The 18,370-nt window shown below is 39.8% G+C and overlaps 2 protein-coding genes across 3 annotated transcripts; one reads left to right on the top strand and one right to left on the bottom strand.

Moving 5' to 3' along the window:
• The first annotated feature begins 3,734 nt into the window (after positions 1-3,734).
• LOC113688586 (scarecrow-like protein 23) lies at positions 3,735-6,014 on the top strand. Its single transcript, XM_027206458.2, has one exon. The coding sequence runs from the start codon at positions 3,969-3,971 to the stop codon at positions 5,406-5,408; it is 1,440 nt and encodes a 479-aa protein (XP_027062259.1). The 5' UTR covers positions 3,735-3,968; the 3' UTR covers positions 5,409-6,014.
• Positions 6,015-8,870: 2,856 nt separating this feature from the next.
• LOC113688113 (uncharacterized) lies at positions 8,871-17,300 on the bottom strand. Of its 2 annotated transcripts, none has more exons than XM_027205785.2 (6): positions 16,806-17,300; positions 14,007-14,128; positions 10,330-13,575; positions 9,998-10,225; positions 9,622-9,780; positions 8,871-9,382 (listed from the first exon to the last, which is right to left on the bottom strand). In XM_027205785.2, exons 2-6 carry the CDS (start codon positions 14,079-14,081, stop codon positions 9,155-9,157), a joined length of 3,936 nt encoding a protein of 1,311 aa, XP_027061586.1. In that variant the 5' UTR covers positions 14,082-14,128; positions 16,806-17,300; the 3' UTR covers positions 8,871-9,154. The 2 variants fall into 2 exon arrangements, with proteins under 2 accessions (XP_027061586.1, XP_071904311.1); XM_072048210.1 differs by having other exon boundaries at positions 14,007-14,143; positions 16,806-17,106.
• Between the last annotated feature and the right edge of the window lie 1,070 nt (positions 17,301-18,370).

Raw genomic sequence — 18,370 nt, 5'->3', positions numbered from 1 at the left:
AAGTGGAACGCATGGATAGGTGTTTACCATTTCTTATGTCAATATTTGACCCAACAACAAAACAAAACAAAACAAAACAAAAAAAAATTCTTCTTATGTCAATGGGGATGCATACGCAGGATAGTTATTAATTATTGTGTATTTTGAGCTATCGCAAGGGAATCAACGGTAGTATTTATTACTAGTACACAGATGTAGTAGTTTGTATTGAGTAAGCTAATGAATAGGTGTGGAATGGATTCCCCCGCCATTCCATTCCTCTTGGGTACAAAAGCCATTCTTTGTCCTTTGTATTAGCTTATTATAGTAGCACATCACTAAATAATGCAAAGTAGGACCTCCATTTATTTCTTGCTTTCAAAATATACCATCCATCATGTTCCTGCCCTGCCCTCCCCTGGCTCCCCATCCATCCTTCTTCACATATTATTCATTTTCAAAATATATATATGTGTGTGTGCGCGCGCGCCAACATTAATTTTGTAGCAAATAATTGTGCGGTCAATGGAATTATTCTCTAAACAAAATTTTGTGCTCTCGAATACTACACCTTCATTCACAATAAATAATATTTATTTTATTACCGTTGACAAAATTAATTAATCATATATAGACATGCGTGTTTCAATTTCATCATCTTCATCTTCTTCTTTATTTTTTTAATTTTTTTTGGGTCATTTCATTCTCAGGAGAGCTAATTACAGTACCGTGTTACTTACTTGAAGTTGTTTCATTTACCTCCCACAACGAATTCATCCTTCATTCTTTGAAAAACGAGGTCTCTCCAAAGTAATTGAGAATTCCGGCAATAGAAAATTTGTGAAGCCGCAACTTTGCTGAGTTTTCCGTGAATATATTTTTCAATCACCTTTTTACCTCACGTATATCAAATCGCTACAGTAATTTTTTTACAAAAAAAAAAAATCCAAAAAATTGCAATCCAGACAAAGCAGCTTCTTCAAAATGCAATCAAGTAGTTTTTTTTTGGCTCTGAAAGACAAGTTGAAATTGCTGTCCCAAAGCAAAAACCTGATTTTAATTTGGAAGGATGTGATGGGACTTTATTTGGCGTTTCAGCATCAAAGGTGAGGCCGAGAGAGAGACCTACAGGAAAAAAAAAAAAAAAAAGTAGAAGAAACAAAATTCTCAAATGACAGTTTTCAGAGAGGGACAACAGTCAAAGATGCTAATATGGAAGGGCGTTCGGCCACAACGGCAGTTAAAAATCAATAATAATAGTAGTGTTTTTAGTGATTGGGGCATTTTATTTTATAGTAATCTCCTCAGCAATGCCCAAACAAGGCCAGGGCGGAGGACTGGGACGGGGACCCTCCGCCGACCTTCTATGCTTCCCTGCGAAACAATCCACCAGAACGACGACGCCCCCTTTGGCTTTTTGGGCTATAGTTTCCGTGCATTTACCTAAAAATTACTAAAAGGAATTAGCTGTCGAGATCCCATGCATGCATGTTAACATTAAAGATGCAGATTGAATCCGCCTCAAGATTAAAGCATTGACGAAGTAGAGGCAACAACAATAACATTTGGAATCCCTTTCCAAATTTTGGTGATAAGATTAAGAATGTAGATGCAGCAGATGATGAGCAATCAGCCTTTCATCAGCAGCAGCATCCTGATTAGCACGCAAGCTAACAAGAAGAAAAGAGACAGATCAAAATCTAAAGGCAAGGATAGAGACAAACCTAAAAACTCTGAAAACCCCGAATCCAAATCCAAAGATGACGCTCTTTAAATCTTCTATTCATTCATTCATGCACAACCCTACCCTTTTGAACTAAGCCACGTACGTACGTACAGGTATTATATTATTAAGGGCAAAAAACAAAAAAAATCCTGCGGTAAATCTAATACACAGAAAAATCCTTCGCGATTTCAAAACGTACAATATGACACCTCATACTTTGAATTAAATTGTAAAGGTGACGGAATCCGTTAAACTTGACGGAAATGACTTACTTCATTATATCAGGGCATTTTGGTAATTTCGTCCATTTCCGTTAAATTTAATCGATTCCGTCGCCTTAACAATTTAGTTCAAAATATAGGGTGTCACGTTGTACGTTTTGAAATCACGAAAAACTTCTCTGTATACTAGTTTTACCACAGAATTTTTTTATTTTTTACCCTATTATTAACTAGCAGGAGCAGGAATATTGTATTGTATTAAAAAAGGAAAAAAAAAAAGAAATATTTGATGGTTTTTGCTTGTGCGAACACTCAACTAAGAAAAAACAAGCAAACAAAACCTGCCCCCCTACCCCAACACCCGGGCCCCGGAAGCGGGGCCATGGTCATCCTCGATTCCTCCAAAAAAAAAAAAGAAAAAAAAAAGGAAAAAGCGATTTCAACCTCAACGCACCGTCGCTGATCGCACCAACCTTTTTTGCTCAAGCCACAATTACATACTTTTTGGGATTTACACTTGGTACGCTTCTGATGGTTCCATTTACTTTTACAGTAGTTTATTACTTTTCCGACCTTTTTTTTTTTGAAAAAAAGTTGGATTATATACTACTGTTATGATATGATATCATCTGATAACATGTTCTCAACTTTGACTAGTTCAGTTGAAACGAGTGTAAAGTTTGTCTCTTGGAACAACCAATCATTTGAAGGAAGCGATGCTGAATGTTTCTCCCTCGGACGTAGTAGTAGCAGCAGTACCATGAGATGATCATCGTATAGCAGTACTGTAGTCGACTAGTCTCTCCCTCTGTCTCTCTCTCTCTGCCCCTGTTGACAAAAAAAAAAAAAGAATTAACTGCATTCCATTTGGTTTAAGATCCCAAAGTAAGCAACAGACGTAGTGATACTAGGGAGTGAGTGCGTGTCTGGCTTGGTGGATATGGGTCCAGTAGTAGTAAACTAGAAATAATAATAATGGTACTGAACAATAATGTAATAATGTTTTGAAACTCGGAACGTGTTAATTGAATCGGTGAGGTGTTCGCGTCGAGAATCAGTTGATTGGATTGATTCAATTTTGGTATGATAAATTTTTTTAAAAATAATTTATATAAATATATATACGTGCACCAAATAAGACATGCAAAGCACTAAGTTAAAATTTTATATGATGAAAAGTTTAATATTTTTCAAAGAATTTGGATTTTCACAAATAAATTTTTTAAATTATAAGTTGAAAGAAATAAACTTCAACTCAATTTCAATTATATCTATCGAAAAAATCTTAAATCCAACCCAAAAAATACCACAATATTCTGAAATGATACAAAATTCACGTCTACGGGAATTAGACAGTGCGAGTTTAAATTTTAATTCACGTTTTTGGGATTTAAATATTGCAACTTAAGAAAAAAAAAAGAAGTTTGGAGTTTGGAGGAAGTCGGGAAACTAGAAAATAGAGATGCAAACTTAATAAGAGACGAAAAATGAAAAGAAAGTGAGTGGATATGACATTTAATAATTAGTCTTAGGATTAAGGAAAATCTATTCTTTTTTAAAAAAATTTTCAATTTAATAGGCAAAAATAAAAAAAAAACCACCGGTTAAATCCAAATCCCACGATTCGAAGAATTCAATCGGGTTTTTAAATCCCATCAATCCAAAGTATGAATCAAACCGAAATTATAAACGATTTGCAATCTGATCGATCCAACCGGCCGATCCAATCCGGTTTTCATGAGTAGAGAAAATTGTTTGTTTAAGGCATATGCACCACCCCACAGGCTGCTTGTGACAAAATGTGCATATACGTTTTGTCAATTTCTCCTCGATAAGTATCCTCATAAAGTTCTTCGCCTTTTGATTCTCTCTTCTCCCTTCCTCCCTCCTCACGAGCCATATAATCCATCCCCCCCAAGATACAGCCCACAAGCCCAGTCTCTCCCTCTTTCCCTGTCCACACAAACCAGGCAATAATCTCACCACTCCCTACTACTCTCTCCAGTTCAATTACCGCTTCCAATTCAATCTATCCATCTATCATGCTCCAGAGTTTGCTCCACTCCAATTCCACTGCTACTTCTGCTTCCAACCCCATTAATTCCGTTCCCATTCACATTCCCCTTCCCCCCAGCAGAAACGCTCGTCCGTCCTCCAACTCCTCCTCCTCCTCCTCCTCCATGCAGTCCAAGCGCTCCTCCTCCGCCCACCACGACGACCCCTCCTCTTCCCTCCTCAAACGCCGCCGCTCCTCCCTCGGCCCCGACAACCCCTCCACCTCCGCTGACAGGACCACCGACTTAGACAACGAGGACGATGACGTTGCAGAGCTCGAAGCCGCCGCCGCAGCCGCCTCCTTGGGCGGAGCAGCAGCTGGCGACACCGAGTCCTCCGGCCTCCGTCTCCTGGGCCTCCTCCTGCAATGCGCCGAGTGCGTGGCCATGGACCGTCTCGACGACGCCAGCAACCTCCTCCCCGAAATTGCCGAGCTCTCGTCCCCCTTCGGCTCCTCCGCCGAGCGCGTGGCGGCTTACTTCGCTGACGCCCTCTCCGCCCGAATCGTGAGCTCCTACCTGGGGACCTACGCCCCGCTCACCATCAAGTCCCTCACCAAATCCCACAACCAGAAGCTCTTCAACGCGCTCCAGACCTACAACTCCATCAGCCCCCTCATCAAGTTCTCCCACTTCACCGCCAACCAGGCCATCTTCCAGGCCCTCCACGGCGAGGATCACGTCCACGTCATCGACCTGGACATCATGCAGGGCCTCCAGTGGCCAGGCCTGTTCCACATCCTGGCCTCCCGCCCCCGCAAGATCAAGTCCCTCAAGATCACCGGCCTGGGCTCCTCGATGGAGCTGCTGGAGTCCACGGGGAGGCGGCTGTCGGAGTTCGCCGGCTCGCTGGGACTCCCCTTCGAGTTCAACCCGGTGGAGGGCAAAATCGGGAACGTCAAGGACCTGGGTCAACTGCGGGTGATGGCCGGGGAGACCATCGTCATCCACTGGATGCACCATTGCCTGTACGACATCACCGGGAGCGATTTCGGGACGCTGAGGCCCAAGCTGATCACCATCGTGGAGCAGGACCTGAGCCACGGGGGAAGCTTCTTGGGGCGGTTCGTGGAGGCGCTGCATTACTACTCGGCGCTGTTCGATGCGCTGGGGGACGGATTGGGGACGGACAGCGTGGAGAGGCACACGGTGGAGCAGCAGCTGTTGGGGTGCGAGATCAGGAACATCGTGGCGGTGGGGGGCCCGAAGAGGACGGGGGAGGTGAAGGTGGAGAGGTTGGGGGAGGAATTGAGAAGGATCGGGTTCCGGCCGGTGTCGCTGGCGGGGAACCCGGCGGCCCAGGCGAGCTTGTTGCTGGGGATGTTCCCATGGAAAGGATACACGCTGGTGGAGGAGAACGGGTGCTTGAAGCTGGGATGGAAGGATTTGTCTTTGTTGACGGCCTCCGCATGGCAGCCGTCCGATTGAGGATTCAATAGTAGAGCAGTTAGCACTTAGTTAGTAGGAGTGTCGCCTTTTCCTCCCACTTTCCACCACCAGATCAATGATCAATGATCAATGATTGATGGTAGATGAGATGAGATGATAATGGAACATGATTGGTTGGATGGAGCCTCGGATTGCGTGCGTAACATTGGTTTCGGTTGGATGCGAACGTACCAAATACCATAAGTAGAAGATATTACTGTACGAGGTCACGAGGGGACTCTATATGGCAGAAAAAGACATTCTTTCCTCGATCTCAATCATGCTGCTGCTGCCGCTGCCTACGATTTTAGGAAAGAACCAGACGTGAAATTAATTATTGAAGACTATTTTTCAGGGAACGTATAGAACCCACTACCGCTGGAAAATCAAAATGGGCTATGTTTTGTTCATTTTGTTGTACTTCCTTCTTTTCTATTTTGCTTCCTTGTTTAAACATTCAAGGATGATTTTTTTTTCCTTTTTATAATTTTTTGAACATTGTTTTGTGAAAAAAAAAGAATGAAAGAAAGACTTACAAAGGAAAAAATGTGTTCAATTTTGTGAATGAATCTTTGGACCTATTTAGCAAAGGAATTTTTGGTCAAATTTGTCTCTTACCAATTTTTTAAATAATTTTAGCTCAAAATTTTTAAACTACACTTTCAAAACACACAAAAAATGCTTCTTCTACCTCAACTCACCACAACCTCCGCCGCAACCTCTTCCGACGTCGACCACCTTTTTTTTTCCCTTCTCTTCTCCCTCTCCGCCTTCCCTCTCCCTCCCCGCCACTCTCCTCCTCCCCTTTTACTTGATCTGGTCACACGACTAGATCATGCGAGGGCGAGGGGGAGGTTAGTCGGGGATAGGGGTGTTTCGCTCGCGAGTCGATCGCGAGCGGCTCGAATACGAGCTCGACTCGAGCTCGTCAATATCGAGATCGAGCTAATTAAGTCGATCTCGAGCTCAAAAATATTAAACTCGTTGGCTCGCGAGCCGCTCGCAAACTCAATTATATATTTATTTTTTATTTTTTATTTTAATAGTAAAATTACATATATATCCCTAATATTTTATTATTTGTTAAAAAAATTATTGTTTTATTCATTTTTTTTTAAAAAAATATTTTTTATTTTTTAAAAATAAAATAATAATAATTATTTTTTTTATTTTTTAAACTCGAGCTTCAGCTTCACAAAATTAACTCGAGCTCGACTCGATTAGCCAAAGCTCGACTCGAGCTCGGCTCGTTTGCACCCCTAGTCGGAGAAGAGGGAGGGAGGGGGTGAAGGAAAAAAGCAAAAAAGGAAAAAAAAGTTGTTTCTGTCGCTACTTGTTCCGGCTAGGAGGGAGAGGAGGAGGGGGAAGGGAGAAGAGAAGAGAGGAAAGAAAAGGAAAAGGAAAAAAAGAAAAAGAAAAAGAAAGAAAAAAAAGTTTTTCATTTTAAAAAATTTTTTCTACAATACTTACAGTAAGCTACATTAACAAGAAAGAAAAAAAAATGGCTTTCCATCTTAAAAACTTTTTCTACAATATTTACAATAAGCTACAGTAACATTTTAGACAAACATTCAAAAAACTCATTTGTCAAATGGGATTTTTGTTTATCTTTGCACTAGCAAAGGACATCATTCAACTCTTTGAATGAGGTGCAGAATTATCTTCTCTCTCTCTTTCTTTTTTTGTGGGTTCAGATCATCGTCGCGTATAACGATATGTCTCCGCAATCAATCACTTACAGAGTTTCTTATATATCACCCACCAACACAATTCTTGACAGCAGTATTCAAACACAAAATCTTTTGTGATGAAGTGACCTTTTCTTATCAAATGAACCTGGCACAAAATTATCTTCTCATATCTCCATTTCTGTGACAAACCCTTACTCACCTTTGCGCGAATTTGACTCCACAAATTTGATTTCATTTGTCAAATAAAGAATGAGATTGCCATTCAATACAAACCTCCATGCTCCGAAGCAAACCAACCCTACGTTTGTTTTTGTATATATTCATTGAACTGATTCTTTTTCGTTGTGGAAAACCAATTGTGGGTCTTTGCCGCTATAGTGGTGGTGAACAATTTAATTGTATGTTTGAAACACAAAATTGTGGTTGTCGTGTATGCATTTTCAGACTAGCTCATTAGCATTCTCTCTCTCTTTTTTTTTTTTTTGAATTTGGTTTGAAAGATTAAAAAAAAGCAGTTAGACCTGCAATATGTAAAAAAAAAGGTGGTTATTAAATCTTGAAAAAAAAAGCTCAATTAAAATTTTGGGATGAAATCAGAAACCTCCATTGAGGCTTCTCCTAATATCACTTGGCATTCTTGTGGTTTTAAAAATATCACTTACCTCTCCTAATAATTGCAAAAAGATTATATTAACTCTCACTTGATACATAATTCACATATCAAATAAATAGATCTCAAAAATTAAAAAAAAAAGAAATAAATGTCACTTTTTTTCTCTTTCTCCTTTCTTCAACATTTTCTCTTACTCCTTTTTTTTTTGGATGAATATGTGATTGTGTATTTGTAAATTATAGTAAATTGCATTTTATTTTATTTTTTTACTTTTTATGATTGTGATAGAGTGGAGTATAATTTCTTTGTTTATTTTGAGTTAATTTTATAATGATCAGTATAATTAAAGACTTGGGCATGGGGTTGAGAAGATGCCATAAAAAAAAATAAGATTCATAAGAAATGAATTTTGAACATATAGAGTTTAATTACTGCCAGTTTATTTCTTTGTAAATATCTTTTTTTTTTCAAATTTAAATTTTTCTGGACTATAACGTTACGACGTGGTAGTAGTACTAGAGATTGTTTTCTAGTTAATGATTTCCTTAGAATAAACAAAGTGACTTTAGAGTATTTTTATTTAGCAAACAAAAGGGCAGTTTAGAGTTTTTCAAAATTTTGCTACAGAAATAAATAAAAGGAAGGGAGGTAAGTGATTTTTAAAACTTTAAGAGTACTAAGCAAAACCACAGGGGAGGTTTCTGATATTATCCCTAAAATTTTTTTTACTCTTCACCTCTCTGCGCGCACAAGTTAAATAGAAAATGACTATGAGCAAGAACAAGTCTCGGCTTGAGCGTTCCTGGGTCGGTCCAAAAATAAAATAAAAAAGTGGCGACTAGCAGCAAGTGGGTTTTTTGTACTTAGCACTTACTTTCCAGCGATCCGTCAACATCCGGAACTTCAGTCCCCCGCACCCACTCGCTTTGGAAAAGAATCTGCTGAATCAAATAGTCCACTTCGTTTACTCCTTGACACCTCAGAGCCTCAGACCGCCATCTTTCACTTCCTCATCTTCCTCCTATGAATATCTTCCATCTATCTTTTTGACTGTTAACATCCTGAACACTACAAATTCACATCTACCAGTTATCAACAACCCTTTTTTTTTTACTTTTTTTTACTTATTCTTGGGGTAACTAATCGCATCAACCTTCATTCCACGGAACCAACTCTCTTTTCCTGCAAAGCGCAATACAGGTAAATCACAGCCAGGGGATCTTTATCCTAAAAAATCAATTCCCACTGGACCAAAACCAAACCAGCTCTAACCTCCTACATAAATAGCATGCCAGCCAAAAATTTGGCTTTTCTTTCTCACTACACTATTACAAATGAGAAACCCATAAATAAGATTTTTTTTTTTTTAAAAAAAAAAGAAAAAAAAATTGAATTCCTTCATCTTCAGAAGCAAATCCACAACCAGGAAGCCCTACCAGCTTTTAGTATCTTTTCCCAAGAACGATGCCAATAATCACTGAAACCAGTGCCACACCCAAGATGAATTTGAAGGCCATTAAAGGAGATCCCTCTGCAGATTGAGCGTTCGTATCTGAGGACAATGTCGTTTGAGTGGAAGAGGCTTCCGACTTCTTCTTACTCTTCCGTTTTGATGGGGTTGAGATGCTGGTTCCCAGATCCCTGGATTCCACACTAATGCCTCCAGCCTCCTGCAAACATTATTTGAATCAAAGAAAACGTTCATCTTAAATAGCTCCCTCAGATGTTACTATTAATAATTTAAATACAAACCTCGTGGAGTTGATTGTCGCGTTTCTAAGCTGTTCAGGGAAAAGCAAAATGTTTTGGATGGAAAAAAAAGGTTTAAATCTGCTCCTTGTCGATGCATTGTTGTAGGACAAATATAGACCCGACAAGAAAATATTCAAAAATAAAATAAAATTCCGACCTTCTCTTTTGATTTTGCATCAACCAGCTGCAATTTCTGCTCTAGATCTTTCACTTGGGTTTCCAGGAACTGGACTTGTTTGCTCTTAGCTTCGAGCTCTTCAATCACATGTTTTGGAGGAGCTTCAGTTTCCAACTCTTTTTGGGAGAGACTTTCTTTCTGTTTACAAGAGAAACAATAAAAACAGGAGCTCAAGGACCATCCCTAGAAACCATTTCTATAGTTCCGCAGGACAAGTAGTTTATAGACTTTCCCCAGGATCCAACATACGCAAAATGAAACAATCTTCTTTTGTCAGAACATTAGTAAGTCGCTACTCAATACTCGTGATACTAGAGAACAAGTAAAAGAAGGTTCGCGTATGACTGATGGCTACCTGTTCATAGTCCACTAATTGTTCTTCCAGCTCTTTTAGACGATTTTGCAAAACAGACATCTGGCTGATCTCATCCTTGAGAGTTTCTATCTCAGCTTTCAGAGTAATTTCACTTGATTCCTGTTCCTTCAGTTGTTCCTCAAGACGTGTTACCACAGCCTGCAGCTCCTTCTTGGAAATTTCATGTGTTTCAGTGAGTATGTTTTTCTCTTCTATTGCAGAAGACATCTGTTGCATGAAAACAACAACGCCACAACAGATTTCAGACAATGCCAAGAAAACCACACAAATACGGAGATAGACTACGAAAATGATAGCCATAGAGAGGTAACCTGAGATTGTAGCTTTTCCCCTTCAGAAGTTAGCTGTTGTGTCAAGCCTTCAATTGTTTTCTTTGCAGAGTGAAGCTCTTCAGCTGCTTCTTCCTTCTCAGCAAGTGCAGCTGACAGTTTTGTCAGTGTACCATTAACTTTCGACTCATATGATGCCAGTTCCTCAGTGAGCTTTATATTTGCTGCAAGTACCTTCTCTGTCTCTTGTTGATACTGAACAGACTTGCCTTGCTGTTCTTCAATGATGCTTTCTAGATTCCTCAGTTTTAGTAGAGTCTGCTCCAGTTCTGCCTTTCGACTTTCAGAAACTGTAGATGCTTCATGAGCCTGCTCTTCATATGCTTTCAGCTGGCCTTCTAAAGCATTCAACTTCTCAATTAAGTCTTTAGCCTCTGAATCTCTATGGGTGAATTTCAGGATAGCTTCTTGCAATTGTTTTTCTGCTTCTGAAACTCTAGATTCAGTAGCCAACTGGAGTTCAGAGGCTCGAGAATGCTGATCCGTTAATTCAGTGATAGAGTTCACGTGCGCAGCAAGTTGCAGGGCAGTAGTTTCCTTTTCAGCAGCAGACAACTTCAGAAGTTCTTCAATTTCATTTACCTTGGCCTTAAGCTGTACATTTGTCTCAGATAAGAGTTCATTCTCTGCAGAAAACTGAGCAGACTTATTTTCTGATTCAGAGATCCTTCTTAAAAGGTCCTCAATGGTATTTTCTGCAGAAGTCAACTTGATCAAAACCTGGTTCAGCTGTTCTTTTGTAGCTGCGTATATCCCACTGGATTCAGCCAACTGGTCTTCGTAACTCCTTACTTGATCTTCAAGCAATTTCAGTTTCTCGTATAATGACTTTGTTTCCGAATCTTTGCTTGAGAAATTTGCTATTGCTTCTTGAAGCTTTGTTTCAGAATCCCTTGATAGGGTCTCATGCAAGGATTCGATCTCCCTGCTTCTGGCGGTTGCTTGCTCCAATAAATGTCCATGATGACCTACCTGCTCCTCAGCAGATTTCAGCTTCTCCGTATATTCAGTTTCTCTAATACCAGCAGCCCTGAGATCATCCTCCAAGCTCTCCAATTTCTCCTGGGAGACATTTGTTTCATTCCGCAAGACTTCAAGGAGCCCTTCTGCTTCAGCTAGTTTTTCATTTAAACTTTTGGATGCATCTTCTAAAACTTTCTTCTCCTCCGTCATAGCATTCAGGCATTGATTCAATTCCTTTTCTTTTTCAGTAGCCAATTCTACAGCAACTTCCAGGCTTCCTGCTTTAGATTTGTGTGCCCCAAGTTCTGCATCAAGTTCAGAAACCCTTTCTGATTGGTTCTTAGACTCTGCCTCTGCATCCTGGTATTTCTTCTCTAAAGTGATTATTTGTTCTTCAAGCTCCTGAATTCTATACTTCTCTGTTTCAAGCAAGAGCTCCAACTCACTCACTTTTTTGCTGGCTTCTTCTGCTTTGGAATGTGACACCTGCATCAAGTCTTCCAGCTCAAGGCTACGCTGGTGGATCTTATTAGCCTGTCCCTCATGTTCAGCACATTTCCCAGTGACATTCGTTAACTCCAACTCAAGTTCTGAATGTCGTGCTGTTGACTGACCCAAGTCAGACTCCAGAGCAGCCACCTTATGCTGGTATTCTTGTATTTGGGTGTTCAGCAGTTCCTTTTCTTCCACGGCTTTTTCTAGTGTTGCGTTCAGTTCTGATAGTTTCTGAGAAGACTCTCTCAGTTCTCTCTCAGTATCATTGCTTTTCAGCTCAACCAGATTCAATAGTTGCTCTAGTTCCACGCTCCTTTGTTCTGCTGCAATACAACGTGTCTCAAATTCTCTAAGTTGAGATTTCGCTTCATCTGCCGCAACGTTAGAGGCTCGTATGATTTCCTCAAGCTCAAGTTTCTTTTGGGTAGCTGTGTCTGCAGCAGATCCAGATTCAAGATGAAGCTCTTCCAGGGCTTTCAACTTCTGTTCTAGTTCTGCACTGTTTGCCAAAGCTTGAGACAGGAGAGAATCTGCCTTGCAGAAGTTCTCATCAGACCGCTGCAACTTAGCCTCCAGATCACTGCACAGCTCCTTCATCTGGGATACATTATTTGTTAGCTCAGCAACAGCAGCTTCAAGCTCTTCATTGCCTGCCGTTAACTTGGCCACTTTTTCCTGCATGGTTGATACTTTGGCTTCCTGGTCTTTCAATTTAACTTCAACCTGTCCTTTTGCGCTCTCTTCCTCCCGCAACTTGAACTTGGCATCTTCCAAATCTGACGCTTTTGACCGAAGTTCTTCTTTAATTGATGAGAGCGAAATATCTAGCGCTGATACGTCTTCCTTGACCTGAGATTCGGAGGCCTTTCTGACATCTAATTCTTGAGTTAACTCGTGTATAAGAGCGTCTTTAGAAGCGAGCCTCTGCTCCACGTCTAGCAGTTGTGATTTGGAAAGCTCCAACTCTCCTTGAACCGTAGAAAGCTCATTGGCGGTAGTCTTGAGTGCCTCTTCGACCTTCTCATTTTCAGCAATCCTCTCGTACAGGCCCTTAAGCTCTTCTTGTAAAGAAGTCATCTGGTCTTCCGCGTGTTTTGCACTGACTTTTGCAAGCTCAAGCAGCCTCTCAAATTCTAAGGCCCTCTTTGTCTCTGATTCAGCATAAGAACCACTTTCTCTATGCAACTCCTCAAATTTACGGGCTTCATCTGCAGAGGTTTGTAGCTCTTGCTGAAGCTCTTCCATCTTCTTTTTCGAGCTATCAAACTCTAGGGTAAGATTACCGAATGCTTCCTTTACTTCGGTCAACTCCTTGTGTTTTAGTTCTTGAGATCGTACAGCCTCCTCCAAAGCCTTGAGCTGTGCTGTATGTCTCTCTTCCGCCTCCACGGTCTGGCGCTGCAATTTCTGGTGACCCAGTTCAAGCTCTTCGTGCTTCTTCCCAGCTTCCTCCAGCAAGCCCTTAGTAAGCGAAAGCTCGTGTTTCAACTGTGCATTCTGAGATTCAGAATCCTTCAGTGCTCCTGCAACTCTGTCCAATTCGAGCTCAATTTCCCTCGCCTTTTCCTGTGCTTCTAGGAACTCCCTGCTAGCGGATGAATTGCTCAAGCTTTCCTCAGCAACGGATGGCTTGCTGTCCACGGAAGCTTCAGTTTCAACGACACGAGAACCATCCTTGGCATCAAATGATTCCCTCTCTACCTTTATAAATTCTCCATCAAGGGCAGTCTCTTCTTCTTCTTTCTTTCCTTCCTTCTGCTTGGTCGGTGCCTATAATAAGACGCGTCGATATGTTGTTGTTAGAGATCATAAACTTCATTGCATGACATCGCGCTTCTAGTCAAAAACTAAGACCAAAAAAGAAGTACTGAAAATGCGCCATGCAAAATTCACACACTTGTTGAACTACAGATAACTTGGAACTAATGTGATCATCTTGTCGATACTTTCGACTATCATGTACCTAAAACTAAAAGAAAAAACAGCATGAAACTAGCCACTTCTTCCAACTAATATTGATTTTTTTTAAAAAAAAAAACCACTTCTTTCTTGTAGTATGTGGAGCATTTGAAACATCAATCAATCATATCCAAGTCTTGATTACTGACAATCAATCAGTGAAAACTAAGACAGTAATCGAAGGAAGGCATGGGGCTAACAACACGGACAAGAGTCCAAGAAATATGATATAAGGTACCTACCTTAATAATGCTGCCTTCATCCGCAGGAACTTTGACGTTTGGTAGCTCTGGATTTGCTATGGTCTCGGCTTCCATTATCGCAATTCGCAAAGCAGAGTATAATATATGCCGGTTGACGTGCGCTGCAATCAGAAGAGCTATTAGATCAAGAAACACAAAACAGTCAGTGCTCCCAGTCCCAGGGGGGCTTTGTGTGTGAAGAGAGGTATGAACTCTCAGTTCACTTGGAACCACAGATCAAACGAATTACAGAAAGTGTGGTGATGGTGCCAATTTTGGTCTTCTCTGAGGTTCATATATATGTATATACATATTCGACTTTAATTTCAGGTTCGTTCGTTGTCACGAGCCTGTCTTTACTATATATATATCATATGCTGCAAAATTCCCACGCAAACGGCAACTTATTTTTTTTTTTTTCAAAAAGCTAACTAAAAAACAAGAGAAGAAATAGAAGTGGGGCCATGGATTCTTGGACCCAAAAAAAATGTTATGCTATAGCAGCAACTAATTAGCCAACTTAAAAAGCATTTCAAAACCACGTTTAAAAACATATATAGTAGTATATATATGCTTGTAATACCCTCAGATGCTATGCTATAGCCCTTTTTTTTTTAAATTTTATTACCAAAAAAAAAAAGAAGAGGGCATAATGATTTTTTTTTTTTTTTTGGGTGCTTCTTATAATACCATAATAATATAGCAGTACTACGAAGAAAAAAACAACAAAAAAATACAACCAGATCTGAGAACTACGTAAAGAAAATAGGAAATCGGAAAAAGAAAAAAAAAAGGTGACTGGGCCCAAACACAAAACATGGCCTGCAAGCACCTTCGTGGTGGGCTCCGGCCCTTTAATCTAATACGACTACTAAACTATAATTTATTTAATAAAATACAATTATAGTGTATCACTTTTACTCTTTTGTCCCGATTTGGCTGGCAATTGGCAATTGGCAATTGGCAATTGGCAATTGGCAATTGGCAATTGGCAATTGGCAATTGGCAATTGGCAATTGGCAATTGGCAATTGGCTAACATGAAGATGATGAATCAACGTGACCTTGTTAAACTCAAAATTTCTCATTCATTCCAAATTTAAAAAAAAAAAAACTACTAAAATCGAAACAATTCTTTTCAAGGAAAAAGGGACGGATGAAAACTACAGGAGAGAAAGCAAAGGAGCAGTACAGTTTAATTAAGTACTTCCTCCTCCATGCGACAACAGATTTATTACAACCACTACACAGAAATAAAAAGCCTAAAAAGGCGGCGTCACTCAATTTCTTACTTCGCTATAAGTATACGGTTCTAAAGGGCTGAGAACTGAGCGACAGTGGAAAGCAAACAATTTAGGGAGTGTATTTTTTTTTCAGATGGGAAATTTATTGATGGTCCCACTCTCACCGAGAAAAAACAAAAGAAAAAAAGCAGCAAAGTTATGCAAGTTCCTTCCTTAGTCCCCATTCCTTTCTTTTTTTTTTGATCAGCTTTTCCTTTTTGGGTCATAAACTTTTTAACCCAACAAGTGGAGGGCTAGACTGTAAAATGCAAAAGAATAGCCAATTACTTGAGATTGAGAGTGCGTTCCACTAAGTAATGCCTGCTGTCTATTGCTGAGACGCGCAAACGGACGAATATGATAATGATGATGATGATGAAGAAGAAGGAGGAGATAACTCTAGAATCACACAAAGTTGAAATTTAAAAACACCATCATCAATCATTCATATTCATACTCATATTCATATACATATAGTAGTGGAGATATAGTATGTATGTATCCAGGCCAGGCATCAGGAAATGAAACTAAAACATCAAATACCACCTTACATTAAAAGCTGATTTTAACATACCACCAGCTCGGTCGTCCGCAACATAAGCAACCAAAACCGCATACAATTCATATTAATTTGTTAATGAATGAATAATAACAACAAGAATCTACACTCTTAGTCTTACCACACCACTACTCTCATGCTTTTTCTCACTATTTCTTTCTACCCAAAACCAAACAAAACAAAAATTTCACAACAAATGAACAATTAGAAACATGCTCCATAGAAAGTCACTATTAAGTGAAGGAAAAAAAAAAAGATAAATCAGATAATCAAGCCCTGAAGATATATATGAGGAGACAACTTTAATCATACTTTGACAATAAGTGGATGGTAATCAATCATCAAAGCATCTCCTTTTGATCAAAGTTAACTTATTACTGCTGCTGCTAGAACAGACGCGGCAGCCAAGACCAAAAAAAAAAAAAAGAAGGAAAAATTTGGAGTAATACAAAATGACATTTTTTATTTTTTCGGGTTTAGAAAATCAGTAGTACTAGTTCTACTAACCATCTATATCTATATCATCTGGAAACCCAAACAACTGTGAAGTCGGATCAATACCATATATATATTCGAATAATAAGGCGTTTAAGATTCAATATAATTATATTCGAATGAAAAGAAGAAAGATTTTTGTGTTGATTGGGGTTTTGGCAGTGGGATTTGAATAGATGATTCTGATCTTTGACATTAAGCAAGAAACTGTAGTTGCGATCAAACTAAACTATAAAGCAGCAATACTGATCGATGTAATTATAACTCCATGAAATGGGAAAAAGAAGAAAACAAACGAATACTGCAGCGCTGACAAACAGTGTGCATTCAAATCAAATAGAAGAACCACAGACAGGAATTGAGAGGCAAGAGTATGGAGTACAGTCTAGTCAAGTGGGAGAAACAAACAGAAGAGGAGAACACAGGATCGAGAATGAATATGGATGGCAGTAGTGTCGCTTGCCTTGAGCCTTAGGGAGAGGATGATGAGATTAAAATTGAGATTGAGATTGAGAAGCACTGGATTTGCTCTGCTTTGCCTCGATGGTGTCTTTGGATGGGATGGAATCGATGATGATGCAGCTGTGTCCGTCGGTCGGTCTGAATCTGATGATTGCTACTAGTATTTGATTGATGGAGTGAGTCGCTGGGTGTTGTGAGTTGTGTGGGAATCAATCAGGAATGAATGAATGAATGAATGGTGTCACCAGTGTTTATTTTGTTTCTTCTTCTTCTTGGAAAGCAAAACCAGAGAGGACTGACGACTGCAAAATGAAAACCATATGCTAATGGATTTGTATACTACAACTTTGCTAGTAAAGTAGTAGTACTATATTTATTTATACATGAAAAAAGAGAAAAAAAAAAAAAGGGGAATGGGAAGACTATGGGAGGGAGGCGAGAGGCGAGAGGCGACTAGCTAGAACCCAATTCAGCAATTTCCCGATGGGGAATAGTCGTCCTCTCGTCTCCTATTCCTCCATATATGACAGCGCAGACCATGGGCCCCACGACTACCAAACACCCAATTGAAGATTTGTTTTAAGTTCAAACGCTGCGGCTTCTTTTTGAACCCCCCGGCTTTTGCCACAGATTCCGCCCCACATTTACGACATTCTTTTTTTTTTTTTTTTTTACCAGCAACGATATATTGTATAATCTACTCTATCTTAATTTAGGAAGAAAGGGAATATAAGGAGACTTATGTTAGAGACTAGTGGGTGTACAGACCCAACTAAATCAAAAAGTACTATAATACTATCCTTAAAATTTTTTTACTGGAGATGAGATATGAACCCTCATCTACAGTCTAAGGAGGGATTTAAGTCCCTTCCTGGCGGCCACTGAGCTAAGTTCAGTGGTTACACATTTACGACATTCATTACCCTCCTACAGTGCTACTAAACCCGCACTTCCTGCAGCAACTGGGCATCAAAATTTTACCGCTCCTATCGTCTTTCATAATTATTTGCTGCGACTAATAGAGCTCTTACTTGACGTTGAAATATGCATATATTATCAGTATGTATGTAGATCTTTTGTTTCTTCCTCTCTTTTCCTTTCTTTCTCAATGAGGGGTAACGAAGGCTAAAACATGGATAAAGTTTGAGAAAAGAGAGAAAAAAAGGGGCTGATTTGGTAAATGAACAAGATTTAGGAATCTCGTGTTGTGACCGTATAGGCAGTTTGGTAGTGTAGTGGCGGCTCCTGTTGACCGACCAAACCGCCCAATGCCCATCCTACTGCTAGTTTGCAAATTGCGATTGCAAAGCTGACGATTTGCGACCCAGGCGATCGACAGCGACCTCTCCTCTTTCCTTTTTGGTATCTTTTTCTTTTCCTCTTTCTTTTTTTTTTTGGTCGATTTCACAATACAAGCAAGTTTTTTTTTTTTTTTGGGTTCAAAATAAAAGCATTAAACCTCCCTAAGCTTTACCTTGGGTTGCACTTTGCCCTCTCTCAACTCAATAATTAGGTACTTTGTCCCTCTATTTTATATCTTAGGACAAAAGTACTTCTTCCATATTA

This window comes from Coffea arabica, chromosome 5e, assembly GCF_036785885.1.
Source record: "Coffea arabica cultivar ET-39 chromosome 5e, Coffea Arabica ET-39 HiFi, whole genome shotgun sequence".
NCBI classification, from domain to species: Eukaryota; Viridiplantae; Streptophyta; class Magnoliopsida; order Gentianales; family Rubiaceae; genus Coffea; species Coffea arabica.
Note: the sequence above shows the minus strand (reverse complement) of the source record. Positions and strands in the feature narration are given on the sequence as shown.